The sequence below is a fragment of the Micromys minutus genome, assembly GCF_963924665.1.
Source record: "Micromys minutus genome assembly, chromosome: 3".
NCBI classification, from domain to species: domain Eukaryota; kingdom Metazoa; phylum Chordata; class Mammalia; order Rodentia; family Muridae; genus Micromys; species Micromys minutus.
This window is the reverse complement of record NC_137972.1, coordinates 24,104,378-24,119,900: the sequence shown is the minus strand read 5'-3', so window position 1 is coordinate 24,119,900 and position 15,523 is coordinate 24,104,378. Positions and strand designations below refer to the sequence as shown.

At 36.3% G+C, this 15,523-nt stretch overlaps 2 protein-coding genes across 2 annotated transcripts in view; both read left to right on the top strand.

The window, feature by feature from the left end:
• LOC308418741 (C-type lectin domain family 4 member A-like) overlaps positions 1 to 15,523 on the top strand; it is a gene marked incomplete at both ends in the record, with an annotated part of 244,876 nt that overhangs the window by 34,397 nt on the left and 194,956 nt on the right. The window lies entirely within an intron of this gene.
• LOC308418743 (torsin-1A-interacting protein 2-like) lies at positions 424 to 726 on the top strand (the record flags this gene model as incomplete). Its single annotated transcript, XM_080914222.1, has 1 exon — positions 424 to 726. One exon carries the CDS (start codon positions 424 to 426, stop codon positions 724 to 726), a length of 303 nt encoding a protein of 100 aa, XP_080770348.1.

Here is a 15,523-nt window from a genome sequence, read left to right as displayed (position 1 = left end):
AGTTGACTCACCGGATCCATCCTCTCGTCTGTTTCAGTAAGCATCATTTACCAGCAGAGCAGAGCCTCTGGGATTCTGCCCCTAGCTGATACTGGACAGGAAAAAGCAACCAGCTTGGATTAGAGGCTTGGCTTTCCTTTGAAGGACCTATTCTGTGATCTGTGCTGCTAGTAAGCGACTGATAGTGTTCTAGACTGGACTGGTCCCCAAGTACAGAGACTGAGGTGCAGTTGAGGAAGAATAAACTACAAGATCTTGAAGAACTGCACTAAGGTGCAAGCCAGGTTCAACACTTCAGTGTTGTTGAACTGACGAGTTGCTAAAGGAAACTGTCACGGGACTGATTGTTGCTTACTGCTTTTCCTCTCTCTGTCACTGTTGCCTTTTGTTGTTCATTGCTTTGTGTTGTCTTTCTAAGCCCAGATGTTCTCCGGTAATTCACACTGCCCTGATTGCGGGCAGCAGTGGTTCCCTAGTTTAGAACTAGGGCACTGGTTATACCAAACTGAACTTGTTGAAAATGAATGTTACCAAGTGTTCTTAGACCATATTAACAGGGCTGATTATTGCCCTGAATGTTACCCTGACAATCCGTTCCTTCTGGGTCCATCACTGGTTAGAAAAAAGATCCATGACTCCAGGGTAGCTGGTTGTAATCCTGCATTACAATTAATCTTGAGCAGAACAGACAAAACCTTGAACAAGAAACTTGGCCAAAGCAAATGACTTCTGTAACAGAATCATGGAGACTCTAAGGGCTTAGTATCCATAGCCTAGGGGAGAAGAAGAATTAACTTGGTTCTGTTTTCCTTCTCTTTTTCTTCATTTTTTAAGGTGCTGGGGATTGGATCTGGCTGCCTTGTGCATGCTAGGCAAGTACTCATCCACTGAGTTAAAACCAAGGCTTCCTCCTTCTAAGGCTGACTCAGACTGCTGTCACTACTCTGTCAACTGCTTACATTGTTGGGGCTGCTTCTGTGGTCTGTGCATATTTTAGCATAAATTTAGTTGAAGTTGCAGCCAGAGTATTTACCTAGAACCAGACTAACCTAAAGCCCCCTCTAAATGCTTTACAACTACCTGGTCCCTCCTGAAAATTGCCACAGCCTAAGTATTAACAAGATAATGTGGCCCTGGAGGGACGGCCCCATGTTGTATACCTATTAACTGCTTTTCTATCGGTACCTGTTATGAGAACATGTTCTTGTAGCTGGATTCTAGATTATTCTAATAAATTTTAATACACTACATTGTTTTAATTTTCTCTTCTTATACGTTGATGAATAATGAGAGATGTGTGTATATACATGTAAATTTTTTTCATATATATAGTTCCTTGGCACTGTTTAATCCTCAGTATCACAGTACTGATAACTGGTCCTGTCACATATGATTTGGCAATACCCACACAGGTTACAAAAAGTGTGTTCATGCTTCCAGTTTACAATTCCTTGTCTCTGTATAACCAAAGACTGTCTTGTCTTGTGGTGACTGAATTCAGTGGCCAGATGCTCTTTCTTAGACATAAGAATGTGTTGCTGAACATTGGCCACACTCTAGGATTCTGTCCATGGAAATAGATTTGGAGTTCAGAAACTTAGAAAAAGCTTCTAGAAATATCTGAGAAGCCACTGAACATTTTTTAAAATTTCAGTTTAAGATCGTAGGCGATCCAGTGCCTGTATAGAAGCAAAAATGTCAAGGACCCGGGTTCTTCTCTTTCCTTTCTAGTGTCTTTATGTTCTCATGATAGCTTTTGAATGAGTTCAGTATGGTTTGTTGTGCCAGATACTTCCGTCACAATCAGAAGCAGGGGGGCACCTGGCTTGCTTTCTTACAAGTCTTAATTTGGAAATAAAATCTTTTTGAAACAACAACAACAACAACAACAAAAAAAGAAAACTGCATTTATGTTTGCTGTGAGTGTCTTAGCTCAGAGTTTTCCAATAGCATGATTCCTTTTTCCCTCCTTCCTATTTCTTTCCTTCCTCCTTTGAGTTCCCACTTTGTAGTACTTGCATACCTCGCTGAGTGGTTTTGAGGGCGACAGTTCTTATTTTGCTTTGTATTAAGAGGTTGCATGTTCTTTGTGTGACCGGAGTGACTCTGTGCTGTGGCTTCTTATTCTCATGTGGTTTAACCTAGTGAGAAAGGCCTCTTCCTTCATACAATTGTGTGGTATGACAACTTGATGCTGCAATTGGGTCTCACATACTGTAGAGCCTTAGAGAGGAAATGAGGTACTCTTTTTGAGGGAGGCAGGTATTTTCTTGATATGGCTTCAGAAATCACATATGCAGAAGTGAGGATTATGAGTGAATCCAACTCCTTGGGCACCTCTTTAAAATGTCCTACAGGTAAAACCAAACCAATTTAAAACTTCTTTTTGTACTTAATGTAGATAAAGGAGGAAAAAAAGGAATGGTCATTCACAAAGTTGGGTGGTATTTATGACAGATTCTTTTAGTGCTCCCATCTGGTATTTTACTGGAGTCTCAGCTATTTAAACTGTTTGTAGATTGACTTGAAGAGCTGTAGAGTTGTATAGTGAGAAGGGAAAGATTTTTCAGCATGGTGTTTAGTCTTTTCATTTACAGACTAAATCTTGAGTCTTGCTGCATTTCCTGCTCTATAGAAATAAGCATAAATACATTTTTTTCTGAAAATAGTCATACAATTTAATAATGATATTTTCCTCTCTGCTTGACAGTATTTTGTAACTTCATGAAAACGGTTTCTTTGTTGAGATTTTATCTTGAAGAAACTTTTCTACATTTATATTATAGACCAGAATAGAGTCTCTCACTTGATAGGCAGTTGCTGTGCCTCTAAATTGTACCTTAGTCCAGGAAGTTTCTAGTCATGTGATGGTGGCTAGTAGGCTGACCTTATGCTAAAGTGGTGGATTATAATTAGAAATATTTATCTGGTATTGTATATATGTCTTTAATGTTTTGACAGTCTGGAAATTATTTAAGTATACAGTGCCAAATCCACAGTAAAGAACACTCAGAAATCACAGTGAAATCAAAATTTATTTACAATTCTGATGTAAAGTCATAGGCCAGGTGGCAGTGTTTATGTTGTGTCATCATGTGGGAAAACATTATATGTGTGTATATATATATATATATATATATATATATATATATATGTTTTAAGACTTGCTGCAGGGCCACATATGGTCTAATTTCAGCATTCAGGAGACAGAGGCAAGGGGATCATTGAGGATTTGAACCCAGTCTTGTCTCCATAATGAGTTGCAGACCATCCAGTACTACACAGTGAGATCATAGCTCATTAATCTTCCCATCACACACACACACACACACACACACACACACACACACACACACACAAATACACACACACCAAAACCCAACTCCCTGTATATATATGTACATTTATACATATATATATTATATATTCAAATTGGATATTCTCTGTAAATACATTTTAAATGTTATCCCCTTTCACCCCCTCCCATCCTTCCTCCCCCCTCCACTTGCTTCCATGAAGGTGCTCCCTCTCCCAATCACCCTTTCTACCTCAGTGCTTTGCCATTCTCCTACAATGGGAAAACAAGCCTTCACTGGACCAAAGGCCAAAGTATTTTTTAGATCTCAAAATACTAATAACTGTTATTTCAACTGTGTAAGTTTGTGCTTTTATTTTTCTGTTACTTGAAATGTTCATACTATTAGTAAATTATGTGTCCTAGAGAAAAAGGGAAAAGAGGAAGATAGAAAAGTAGAAACAAGGATGTAACTTATTTCTCATTAAAATTGATGTGCTTCTCCTTCTAGCTTCCAGAGAGAAACCTGTCCATCATTTAAGTAAGCCTGGTTCCCCTTCGCTGCCTTTTATATCTCTGATGGTACTTCTCCTGCTTCTGGTAATCACATTCTTAGTTGCTTTTATCAGTAAGTGTTCCAGATGAATCCATAGTCCATGTCTGCCTTAGATGAAGAGAGGTTAGAATTTAATGGAAATATAAAGAAGAAATATTCTTTGGGAAAAAATAATTCAAGGGATTCCATTGTGACTTTCCTTTTGTCTCTGAATTTAGCTCTCTTGGGAAAAATAAAATCCATTCTCCATAGAGATACTGAATTACATTTATGTGTTTGTGTGGGGTTGTAGAGGAAGTTCTGTGGACTATTGGCTTTATTAGACCGGGAGTTCACTTCTACACTTTTTCATTGACATTATGATGACAAGCCATATGTGTATAGGGCTCTTTCATCTGGTGTGATCTTGTGGACCAGCAAGATCCAGGAAGAAATTATCCAAGAAGAGTTCTTCAGCTAATTTCCAGTCACTTCTGTCCTGCCCAGCATTATGAGAAATCTAAAAGCAACTTGAGCAAGTGGGTGAATTTCTGTTCATCAAAGATCTGAGAATGTATGAAAAATTTTAAAAATGCATGTAAAGTAGTATACTTAGGATGTTTTACTCACTCATTTGATCACTGGAATAAAGTACTAGTAATAATCTAGTAATAGCATACATGAATGTATGTTAGATAGTGTGTCAAACCAAGTCCAGGAAGAACACAGACTCTGTTCTCAAAAATTTTAGAGGAAAGTAAATGAGTCAGTGCCAGCCAGACACTTACAATGACACACTCCTGTTATCCCAGCTACTCAGGATGATAGATAGTAGGACAGCATGACTGGAGCTAGCCTGGGATATGTAAAAATTTATATTAAAAATGAACTAGTGTCCGCAACTTTGTCTGGGAAGTGTTGTGCTAAGACAATTGTCCTAGAAGAGGTGACACCTAGAACTGTGGGTACCAAGAATGCCACAGAGGGGTGAGTGGCTGAAGCATACAGTGCTAAGTGAAGAAGAAGTGACATTTCCCCAGGTAGACACAAGCAGGATGCAGAGCACATGCTGTGCCACCTTACAAAAATTCTTTCTTTTAAAGGGTATTCTTTAATCAAGTATTGTTTTTTACTTAATACAGTAGTAGAAATGTCTTGAGCTAATACACTTATATATTTATTATTTGTCTTATTCATCTTATGCTTCCATGCTTTGTCAGTTTGACTTATCTCCACTGAGCAGCTCCTCTGGTCCTAGCTGAACTTAGTCATGGGTATGTGGTCAGTTACTAGTCCAGAAAACTCAGCCTTTGATGATGAGGAGGCTAACAGTATGGCTCACCTTTATATTAATCCTTAGGAAACCCTGACTTTTTTTATATGGCTCAGAGATTTCCAAGACTGAGGGGTACCATGAGTTAAATATTTCAAAATATTTAACTGGAGAGTCGGTTAGAGCTGATTGTGCACATTCTTTTGGCCAGCTAACACATGAGACATGAGACTTCACCTTTTTTTTTTTTTTTAAGTAATTTGAACTGGGATAGTTGCAAAATCACATTGCAATGGTGTGTGAATACAGAAGTTAGAAATTGTGGTTTTTTTTTTTTTTTTTTTTTTTTTTTTTGCAAACCACCAAAGCCATGGACAACCATTGTACCATTTTGAATAAAGAATTTGTGTAGCCATATTTATGTTATAGATGGTATTTTTAGGGGAATATGAAAATAAAATGAATAGGACAAAGAAATAAACAAGAGGGCTAATTTGTGACCTGATAATTAGGTAAGTGTCTGGAGAGCACGAGAGGAGGCAGCTTTGAGATGTAAAGAATATATGATCAAGGGAACATGTGTTTGATGAGTATTGAGATCTAGAGATTAATGTGTCCAAGAAGTAACGTGTGACTTCAATATTCTTATAACAAAATCTCAGCAACCATGAAGTTGATCAAAGAGGTAGAGAATATATGATAAGTTATAGGTTTAAGTTGGTAGATGTTGACTTCAGCTTTAGACATATTGTGTTAAACCTATGTATTTAGATTTATTGAGCTAAAAAAACCAAAACAACAACAACAACAAAAACAACCCATACAAATAAGCAGCAGATAAGACCATAGTAATATATGATCTTATTCAGAAAGAATTACTATGAGGAGAAAGAATAATGACAGGATTGTAGAAAGTGTTAATTTTGAAGGGGTCAATAGGGGGAGAAGAAATTATTAAAGACAGGAAGTGATGGCCCTAATGTGAGGCAAAGCCAGACAGAGCAATGTTTCAAGGGCTTGAAGGGAAAGAGAACCAGACTCAAGTCCACTACCAAGGAGGCCAATAAGTGCCCCAGGATATCACTGATGACCCATTTCAGAACTAGTGTTGGAGAAATGGAAGAAGCAAAAGTGATGGGATAAGGAGCACAGTGACACAGGCAGGAAAGGGAGAAAATTCAGATGTAGAGGGACAGGCCAGTCAGCTGACTCTGAGTGAGTGAGAGTGTGGTACATGGAGGGGCATCACAGTTGAAGAGTTTAAAGAAGTACACAATACTCTGTAGATACTTGTTGGTTTTTTCTTACTTCCCTTTCTAAAATAACCTATAAATACTCAAAATTAGTGAATCCCCTTTCTTCCCAGCAAGAAGGTAGTTTATATCCTTAAATATGAGTATCTATATCTGCATCATCATTTTGAAGAGTTGGCATTTTCATTTTACATTCAGCATTGAAGAGTATGATTCACTTCCCTTAGAGCTATGATAATGAACCCATCCTGCCTTTTAAGTCACTAGTGTTTCTGTGAGTTCTGAAAGTATCTGTGGTTTCCAATTACGAGGCTGAGGATAGGGTGATGGCAATTGTAATCAGGCCCTGTCTACATAAGTAATCTGGATGTTGTAGATGTTGAAAATAGAAAAGTAGAAAATAGAAAAGCATAATTCTATCATGAAAATGAGTAGTTTGGTTCTGTTTTCTTTCAGTTTATTTTCAAAAGTACTTTCAACTTCTTGAAGAACAAAAAGCTATAAAATATATAACTTATAACAAATTGAACTGCACAAAAATGTTTCACTATTGGAAGGTAAGAATTAATATATCTAAGTGTTTGGTTGTTGTTGAAGAGTGTAATAATTTCACATAAACATTTTTTCTCTCTAATTTTTTTCTAATTCAAATCCTTTTATTTTTATTAGATAATCTGTATTTACATTTGAATTGTTATACTTTTACCCCATCATGATCCTATTGCCCCTCCCACTCCAGTTGCCTTCACAAAGGTGAACTCCCTTCTGATCCCTTTATCCACCTCATTGCCTTGTCATTCCTCTGCATTGGGACAACGTACCCTGTCTGGAACAATAGCCTCTTCTCACACTGATGCCAGACATTGCTATCTTCAGCTACATATGCAACTGGATCAATATGTCTCTCAAAGTGCACACAGAGGTTAGTGTTTTACTCCATGAGAGTTTTGGTTGGTTGATAATGTTGTTACTTTCCCATGAGGTTACAACCCCTTTCAGCTCCTTAGGTCCTTTCTTTAGCAACCTCATTGGGATCCTAAGGTCAGTCCAATGGTTATCTGCAAACACTTTCAGCTGTATCTATATGACTCTAGCATAGTCCCCGAGAGGGCATCTCTGTTTGGTTTCTGCCAGTATACTTTTTGGGATCAGCTATAGTGCTTGGATTTGGTGACTGCATATGTGGTGGATCTCCAGGTGAGGTGGCTTCTGAGTGATCTTTTCTTCAATCTCTGTTCCTCTATTTGACCTTGCATTTCCTCCCCTGAGAGTTTTGTTCTCTTTTCTAAGAAGAACTGAGGCATCCCCATTTTGGCCTTCCTTCTTTTTGAGCTTAATGTCTGAATTGTTTCTTGGGTATTGAGTATTCTAAGCTTTCTGGGGCTAGTATCCGCTTATCGGTAACTAAATACCAAGTGTGTTCTTTTTTGACTGGGTTACCTCACCCAAGATGATAGTCTTTAGTTCCATCCATTTGCCTACAAATTTCATGAAGTCATTATTTCTAACAACTGAGTAGTACTCCATTGTGTAAATGTACCACATTTTCTGTATTCATCTGTTGGTGGACGTCTGGGTTCTTTCCAGCTTCTGGCTATTATAAATAAGGCTTTTATAAACATGGTGGAGCCTGTGTCCTTGTTATATGTTGGACCATCTTTGGGGTATATGCCCAGGGGTGGAGTGTCTGGGTTTTCAGGTAGTACTATGTCCAATTTTCTGAAAAATCACCAGTCTGATTTCCAGAGTGGTTGTACCAGCTTACAACCCCACAAACAGGGGAAGAGTGTTCCTCTTTCTCTACATCCTTATCAGCATGTGCTGTCACCTGAATTTTTGATCTTAGCCATTCTAATTGGTTTGAGGTGGAATCTCAGGGTTGTTTTGATTTGCATTTCCTTGATGATTAGGGACGTTGAACATTTATTTAGGTGCTTCTCAGCTATTAGATGTTTCTTAGTTGAGAATTCTTTGTTTGATCTCTACCCCATTTTTAAATAGGATTATTTAATTCTCTATAGTTTACTTTCTGAGTTCTTTGTATATATTGGATACTAGCCCTCTATCAGATGTAGAGTTGGTAAAGATCTTTTTCCAATCTGTAGGCTGCCATTTTGCCTTCTTAACAGTGTACTTAGCATTACAGAAGGTTTGTGATTTCATAAGGTCCCATTTGTTGATTTTTAATCTTAGAGCATAAGCCATTGTTGTTCTGTTCAGGAACCTTTCTCCTGTGCCTATGTGTTCTAAACTCTTTCCTACTTTCTCTTCTAATTGTTTCAGAGTACCTGGTCTTAAGTGGAGATTTTTGATCCAATTGAACTTGAGCTTTGTACAAGGGGATGGGAAAGGATCAATTGGCATTTTTCTGCATGCTGACTGCCAGTTGAACCAACTTCATTTGTTGAAGAGGCTGTCTTTTTTCCATAGAATGTTTTTAGCTTTTCTGCCAAAGATCAAGTGACCATAGGTGTGTGGGTACATTTATGGGTTCTCAGTTTCATTCCATTGATCTACCTGCCTATCTCTGTACCAATATTATACATTTTTAAAATCACAATTGCTTTGTAATATGGCTTGAGATCAGAGAAGGTGATTTCCCTGGAAGTGTTTTTATTCTTGAGAATAGATTTCACTATTATAGGTTTCTTGTTATTACAGATGAATTTGCAAATTGCTTTTTCCCACTCTAAGAAGAACTGAGTTGGAATTTTAATGGCAATTGCATTGAATCTGTAGATTACTTTTGCAAGATGGCCATTTTTACAATTTTAGCCCTGACAATCCATGAGCATGGGAGATCTTTCTATCTTCTGAGATCTTCAATTTTCTTCTTCAGAGTCTTGAAGTTCTTGTCATACAGATCCTTCACTTGGTTGGTTAGAGACATCACAAGGTATTTTATAGTCTTTGTGACTATTGTGAAGGGTGTCTATTCTCTAATTTCTTTCTCATCCTGTTTATTCTTTGAGTAGAGGAAGACTACTGATTTGTTTGAGTTAATTTTATAGCCAGCCACTTTGCTGAATTTGTTTATTAGTTAAAAAGTTCTCTGGTGAAATATTCGGGGTCACGTAAGTATACTATCATATCATCTGCAAATATTGAAATTTTTACTTCTTCCTTTACAATGAATCTCTTTGACTTCTTTTTGTTGTCCAATTGCTGTGTCCAGGATGTTCAGTACTATATTGAATAAGTAGGCAGGCAGTAGTCAGCCTTGTCTAGTCTCTGATTTTACTGGGATTGCTTCAAGTTTTTCTCCATTTAGTTTGATGCTGGCTACTGGTTTGCTGTATATTGCTTTTACTATTTTTAGTTATGGGCCTTGGATTTTTGATCTCTCCAAGACTTTTATTATGGAGAAGTGTGGAATTTTGTTGAATGCTGTCTCAGCATCTAGTGATAAGATCATGTGTTTTTTAAATTTGAGTTTGTTTATATAGTGGATTACATTGATGGATTTTTGTATGTTGAACCATCCTTGAATCTATGGGATAAAGCCTATTTGTTCATGGTAGATGATTGCTTTGATGTGTTCTTGGATTCGGTTTGCAGAAATTTTATTGAGTTATTTTTGCATCAATGTTTATGAGAGAAATTGGTCTGAAGTTCTCTTTTTTTTAGTGTCTTTGTGTGGTTTAGGTATGAGATTAATTGTGGCTTTGAAGAATGAGTTGGTTGGTGTTCCTTCTGTTTCTATTTTGTGGAATAATTTGGAGAGTATTGGTATTAGGTCTTCTATAAATGTCTGATTGAATTCTCCACTGAACCCATCTGGTCCTGGGCTTTTTTGGTTGGGAGGCTTTTGATGACTGCTTCTATTTCTTTAGGTGCTATGGGATTATTTATATGGTTTACCTGATCCTGGTTTAACTTTGGTATCAGGTATCAGGTATCTGTCTAGAAATTCATCCATTTTCTCCAGATTTTTCATTTTTGTTGAGTATAGGCTTTTGTAATAGACCTGATGATTTCTTGAATTTCTTCAGTTTCTGTTGTTATGTCTCTTTTTTCATTTCTGATTTTGTTAATTTGGGTACTCACTTTTTGCACTGTAGTTAATCTGGGTAAGGCCTTTTCAATTTTTTGATTTTCTCAAAAAACAGCTCTTGGTTTTGTTGATTCTTTGTATAGTTCTTTTTGTCTCTATTTGGTTAATTTCTGCTCTGAGTTTGATTATTTCTTGCCGTCTACTCCTCTTGGCTGTTTGTGCTTCTTTTGTTCCAGAGCTTTTAGCTGTGCTGTCAAGATTCTAGAGTATGCTCTCCAGTTTCTTTTTGGAGGCACACAGAGCTATGAGTTTTCCTCTCAGTACTGTTTTCATTGCATCCCTTAAGTTTGGATATGTAGTGGTGTCATTTTTGTTAAATTTAAAAAAATCTTTAATTTCTTTTTCTACTTTTTCATTGACCAGGCTATCATTGAGTAGAGCATTGTTCATCTTCCCTGTGTATGTGGGCTTTTTGTTGTTTTGTTGTTATTAAATACCAGCATTAGTCCATGGTGGTTTGATAGGATTCATGGGAGTATTTCTATCTTCTTGTATCTGTTGAGAACTGTTTTGTGACAGACTATATGTTCAGTTTTGGAGAAGGTATCATGAGGTGCTGAGAAGAAAGTATATTCTTTGGTTTTTGGATTCAATGTACTATGGATGTCTATTAATTCCAGTTGGTGTATAACCTCTACTAGTTTCACCGTGTCTTTGTTCAGCTTCTGTCTCCATGATCTGTCCATTGATTAGAGTGGGGTGTTGAGGTCTCCCATTATTATTGTTGTGGTGTAATATATGCTTTGAACTTTAGTAGGATTTCTTTATAAATGTGGGTGACCTTGTATTTGGAGCATAGATATTCAAGGTTGAGAGTCCACTTGCTTAATTTTTCCAGTGATGAGTAAAAAGGGTCCTAACTTATCTTTTTTTTTGAAGACTTTTGGTATAAAATTTATTTTGTTTGATATTAGAATAGCTACTACAGCTTGTTTTCTGGGCCCATTTGCTTGGAAGGTTTTTTCCTAACCTTTTTCTCTGAGGTAGTGTCTGTCTTTGTCTTACACATGAGTTTCCTCTAGGCAGTAAAATGCTGGATTGTATTTATATATCCAAACTGATAGTCTATGTCTTTTATTGGGGGTATTGAGTTCATTGATGTTAAGAGAAATTATGGAATAGTGATTATTGTTTCCTGTTATTTTTGTTGTTAGAGCCAGACTTATGTTTGTGTGTTTTTCTTTTCTTTTTTTTTTGCGTGATTATTGTTTTGCATTTTCTTGGATGTAGTTTTTTCCCCTTGTCTTGGATTTTTTCATTTATCATCCTTTGTAGGACTGGATTTCTGGACAGTTATTGTGTAAATTTGTTTTTGTCCCGGAATAACTTGATTTCTCCATCTATGGTGACTGAGAGTTTTGTTGGATATAGTAACCTGGGCTGGCATTTGTAGCCTCTTAGGGTCAATATGTTGTCTGTCCAGGATCTTCTAGCTTTTTTTTCTTCTCTTACAATTTATTTAAAAAAGAGGAATACATATACAGATTTTTAAAGGCATTTGGGCATAAAACTAAATGAATACTTTTTGTCACTACTTAATTCTTGTAGAGGTTTGATAGCATGCATTGAAATTCCACTAGTTACCATAAGCATAAAGTACATGTAGGACAGAAAGTAACATGGAAACAGTTTTCTTGGTGAGTATAGATTAAGCATAATGATCTTTGAATATCAAAAATTGCCACAAGGCCATATTCTTAGAACTTGGATTATTAGTGATTTAAGGTCCAGGTGTACCACACTCTGAGAGGGTGCTATACATTTTTTTTTCCTAAGAAGGACTGAGGCTTTCATTTTTTTGGCCTTTGTTTTTCTTGAGATTCATATGGCCTGTGAATTGTTTCTGGGTTGTTCAGAGCTTTCTGGGGTTAGTATCCAATTATCAGTGACTGCATATTATGTCTGTTCTTTTGTGACTGGGTTACCTCACTCAGGATGATAATCTCTAGATGCATCTATTTTCTTAGGAATTTCATAAAGTCATATTTCTAATAGCTGAATAGTACTCCATTGTGTAAATATACCACAATTTTTGTATCCATTCATCTACTGAAGGACATCTGTGTTCTTTCCACCTTCTGGCTATTATAAATAAGGCTGCTATGAACATTGTGGTGGATGCACCCTTATTGTATGTTGGAGCTTGACTGGGGTATATGCCCAGAAGTGGAATAACTGAGTCATTAGGTAGGACTATGTCCAATTTTCTGAGGAACTGCCAGACTGATTTCCAGAGTGGTTTTACCAGCTTGCAACCCCACCAAAAATGGAAAAGTGTTCCTCCTTCTCTGCATCCTTGCCAGCATCTCCTGTCATCTGAGTTTTTGATCTTAGCCATTTTGACTGGTGTGAGGTGGAATCTCAGGGATGTTTTGATTTGCATTTGCATGATGACTAGCAATGTGGAGCACTTCCTTAGATGTTTCTCAGCCATTCGATATTCCCCAATTGAGAATTTTTTGTTTAGCTCTGTACTGCATTTTTAATAGGATTGTTTGATTCTCTGGCATCTACCTTTTTGAGTTGTTTGTATACATTGGATATTAGACCTCTATCAGATGTGTGGTTGGTGCAGATCTTTTCCCAATCTGTTGGTTGCTGTTTTGTTTTCTTGACAGTGTCCTTAGCCTTACAGAAACTTTGTCATCTCATGAAGTCCCATTTCTCAATATTTGACCTAAGAGTACAAGCTATTGGTGTTCTGTTCAAGGAAAATTTCCTCTGTGCCTATGTGTTCTAAGGTTTTCTCTACTTTCTCTTCTAAGAGCTTCAGTGTACCTGGTTTAATGTGGATATCTTTGATCAACATGCACTTGAGCTTTGTGCAAAAAGATAAGTAAGGATTTATTTTCATTCTTCTGCATGCTGGGTGCCAGTTAGACGAACACCATTTGTTGAAGAGGCTGTTTTTTTTTCATTGAATACTCACGGCTCCCTTTCAAAAATCAGGTGACCATATATGTGAGGGCTCATTCGTGGATCTTCTATTCTATTCCATTGATTCCATTGATGATTTCTTGAATTTCCTCAGTTTCAGTTGTTATTTCTCCACTTTCCTTTCATATTTTGTTAATTTGGATACTCTTTCTTTGCCCTCTAGTTAGTCTGGCTAAGGGTTTATCAATCTTGTTAATTTTCTTAAAGAACCAGCTCTTGCTTTGTTGATTCTTTGGATGGTTCTTTTTGTTTCTTTGGTCTATTTCTGCCCTAAGTTTGATCATTTCTTGCCATCTACTCCACTTGTGTGTATCTGCTTCCTTTTGTTCTAGAGTTTTCAGCTGTGCTGTCAGGTTGCTAGTGTATGCTCTCTCCAGTTTCTTAATGGAAGCACTCAGAGCTATGAGTTTTCCTCTCAGTACTGCTTTCATTGCATCCCATAGGTTTGGGTATGTCATGTTTTCATTTTCATTAAATTCTATAAAGTCCTCAATTTCTTTCATTCTTTCTTCTTTGACCACACTCTTTATTAGTAGAGCATTGTTCAGCTTCCATTTATATATGGGCTTTTAGTTTTCTTTGTTTTTATTAAAAACCAGCCTCAGTATATGATGATCTGATAGATGCATGGGAGTATTTCAATCTTCTTTTATCGGTTGAGGCTCGTTCTGTGTTTAATTATTTGGTCAATTTTCGAGAAGGTGCCGTGAGGTGCTGTGAGAAAGGTGTATTCTTTTGTTTTAGGATGATATGTTCTCTAGATATCTATTAATTCCAGTTGGTTCATAGTCTTTGCTAGGTTTACAGTGTCCTTTTTCAGTTTCTGCTTCCATGATCTGTCCATTGAAGAGAGTGGGATGTTGAGGTTTCCCACTATTATTGTGTGCAGTGAAATGTATATTTTGAGCTTTAGTAGGGTTTCTTTTATGAATATGGGTGCTTTTGTATTTGGAGCATATATGTTAAAAAGATTGAGAGTTCCTCCTGACAGATTTTCTCTGTAATGAGTAAAAAGTGTCTTTCCTTATCTTTTTTGACATATTTGGTTGGAAATTTACTTTATTCGATATTTTTTTTAAAAGCCAAAATTAAATTTTATTTCACATTGATAGAAACTGTGAAAAACATGACATTTTCCCACATTACAGCACACAAATTTAACGGAATATTTCTTACCCCAAATAAATCTTTATAGATAGAATAACTGAAGTAAATTTATGTTCTTCAAAGTAAAGCAAAATAGTAAATGATTGTTTGAAATTGTTTTAAATCCAGACATAAACATTCGGCCTCACTTTAACATTCTATCCAGGACATACCAAACGATCTCCATCAGTTAGCACCTGTTTATAAAGATGCTTCTTCTTGGTCAGTTGGAAAACAGCAGGGAAAGCAACCGTTCTGAAATAACCTTAATTTTTACAACATATTCAATTGTGTGGTAACAGTTATAAATATGGGTTTTATATATGTGAGTTCTAACCAGTCCTTATTACCCATGAATTAAATAATTTTCACCAGTATTTTGAATATGTAGATGATTTAAAATTATAATTATTTTAATGTTTGCACAGGAGACTGATTATCAAAAGCTCCTTTACTTAAGATGAAAATTTCTAATTAGTATGTTACCCTAATTAGAAAATTTCTAATTAGTATGTTCTAATTAGTATATAGAAGTTTTATGATCTAATTAGTAGATAAAAATAAAACAAAACTTTGATTGTTCATTTTGAACAGTATTTGGTTTTAAGCATAACATGTACAGAAAATGTAAACTTAAACTCTGCTATAAGATGTTTAAGAAATTATATTTTAAACTCAGTCACAAGTATTTCTTCTAAACATGCCAAGATATTATTTACCCTTTTAAGTTTTTTTTTTTACAGAAAAATAAAACCACAGAATTATTACCAGGGCTGACGATTCTCATAACTCTACAGCCTAAAGGTGCAGTTATGAAATATGTAAGCTTAAGTAATGTTTGGTTTCTTTTCACATTACCTATATTGGAAATACTGTATGTCTGTGTTTAAGAATGTCAATATAATATATGTGGACAGATTTTTTTAATGACAGGCAATATTAGTTTTCTATGGAAAATCAAAAAAGAACCTATTTTTTTTTCTCTTGAGGAGAAAAATTCCATACATGGGGGGGGGGGAAGCCTGGTCCC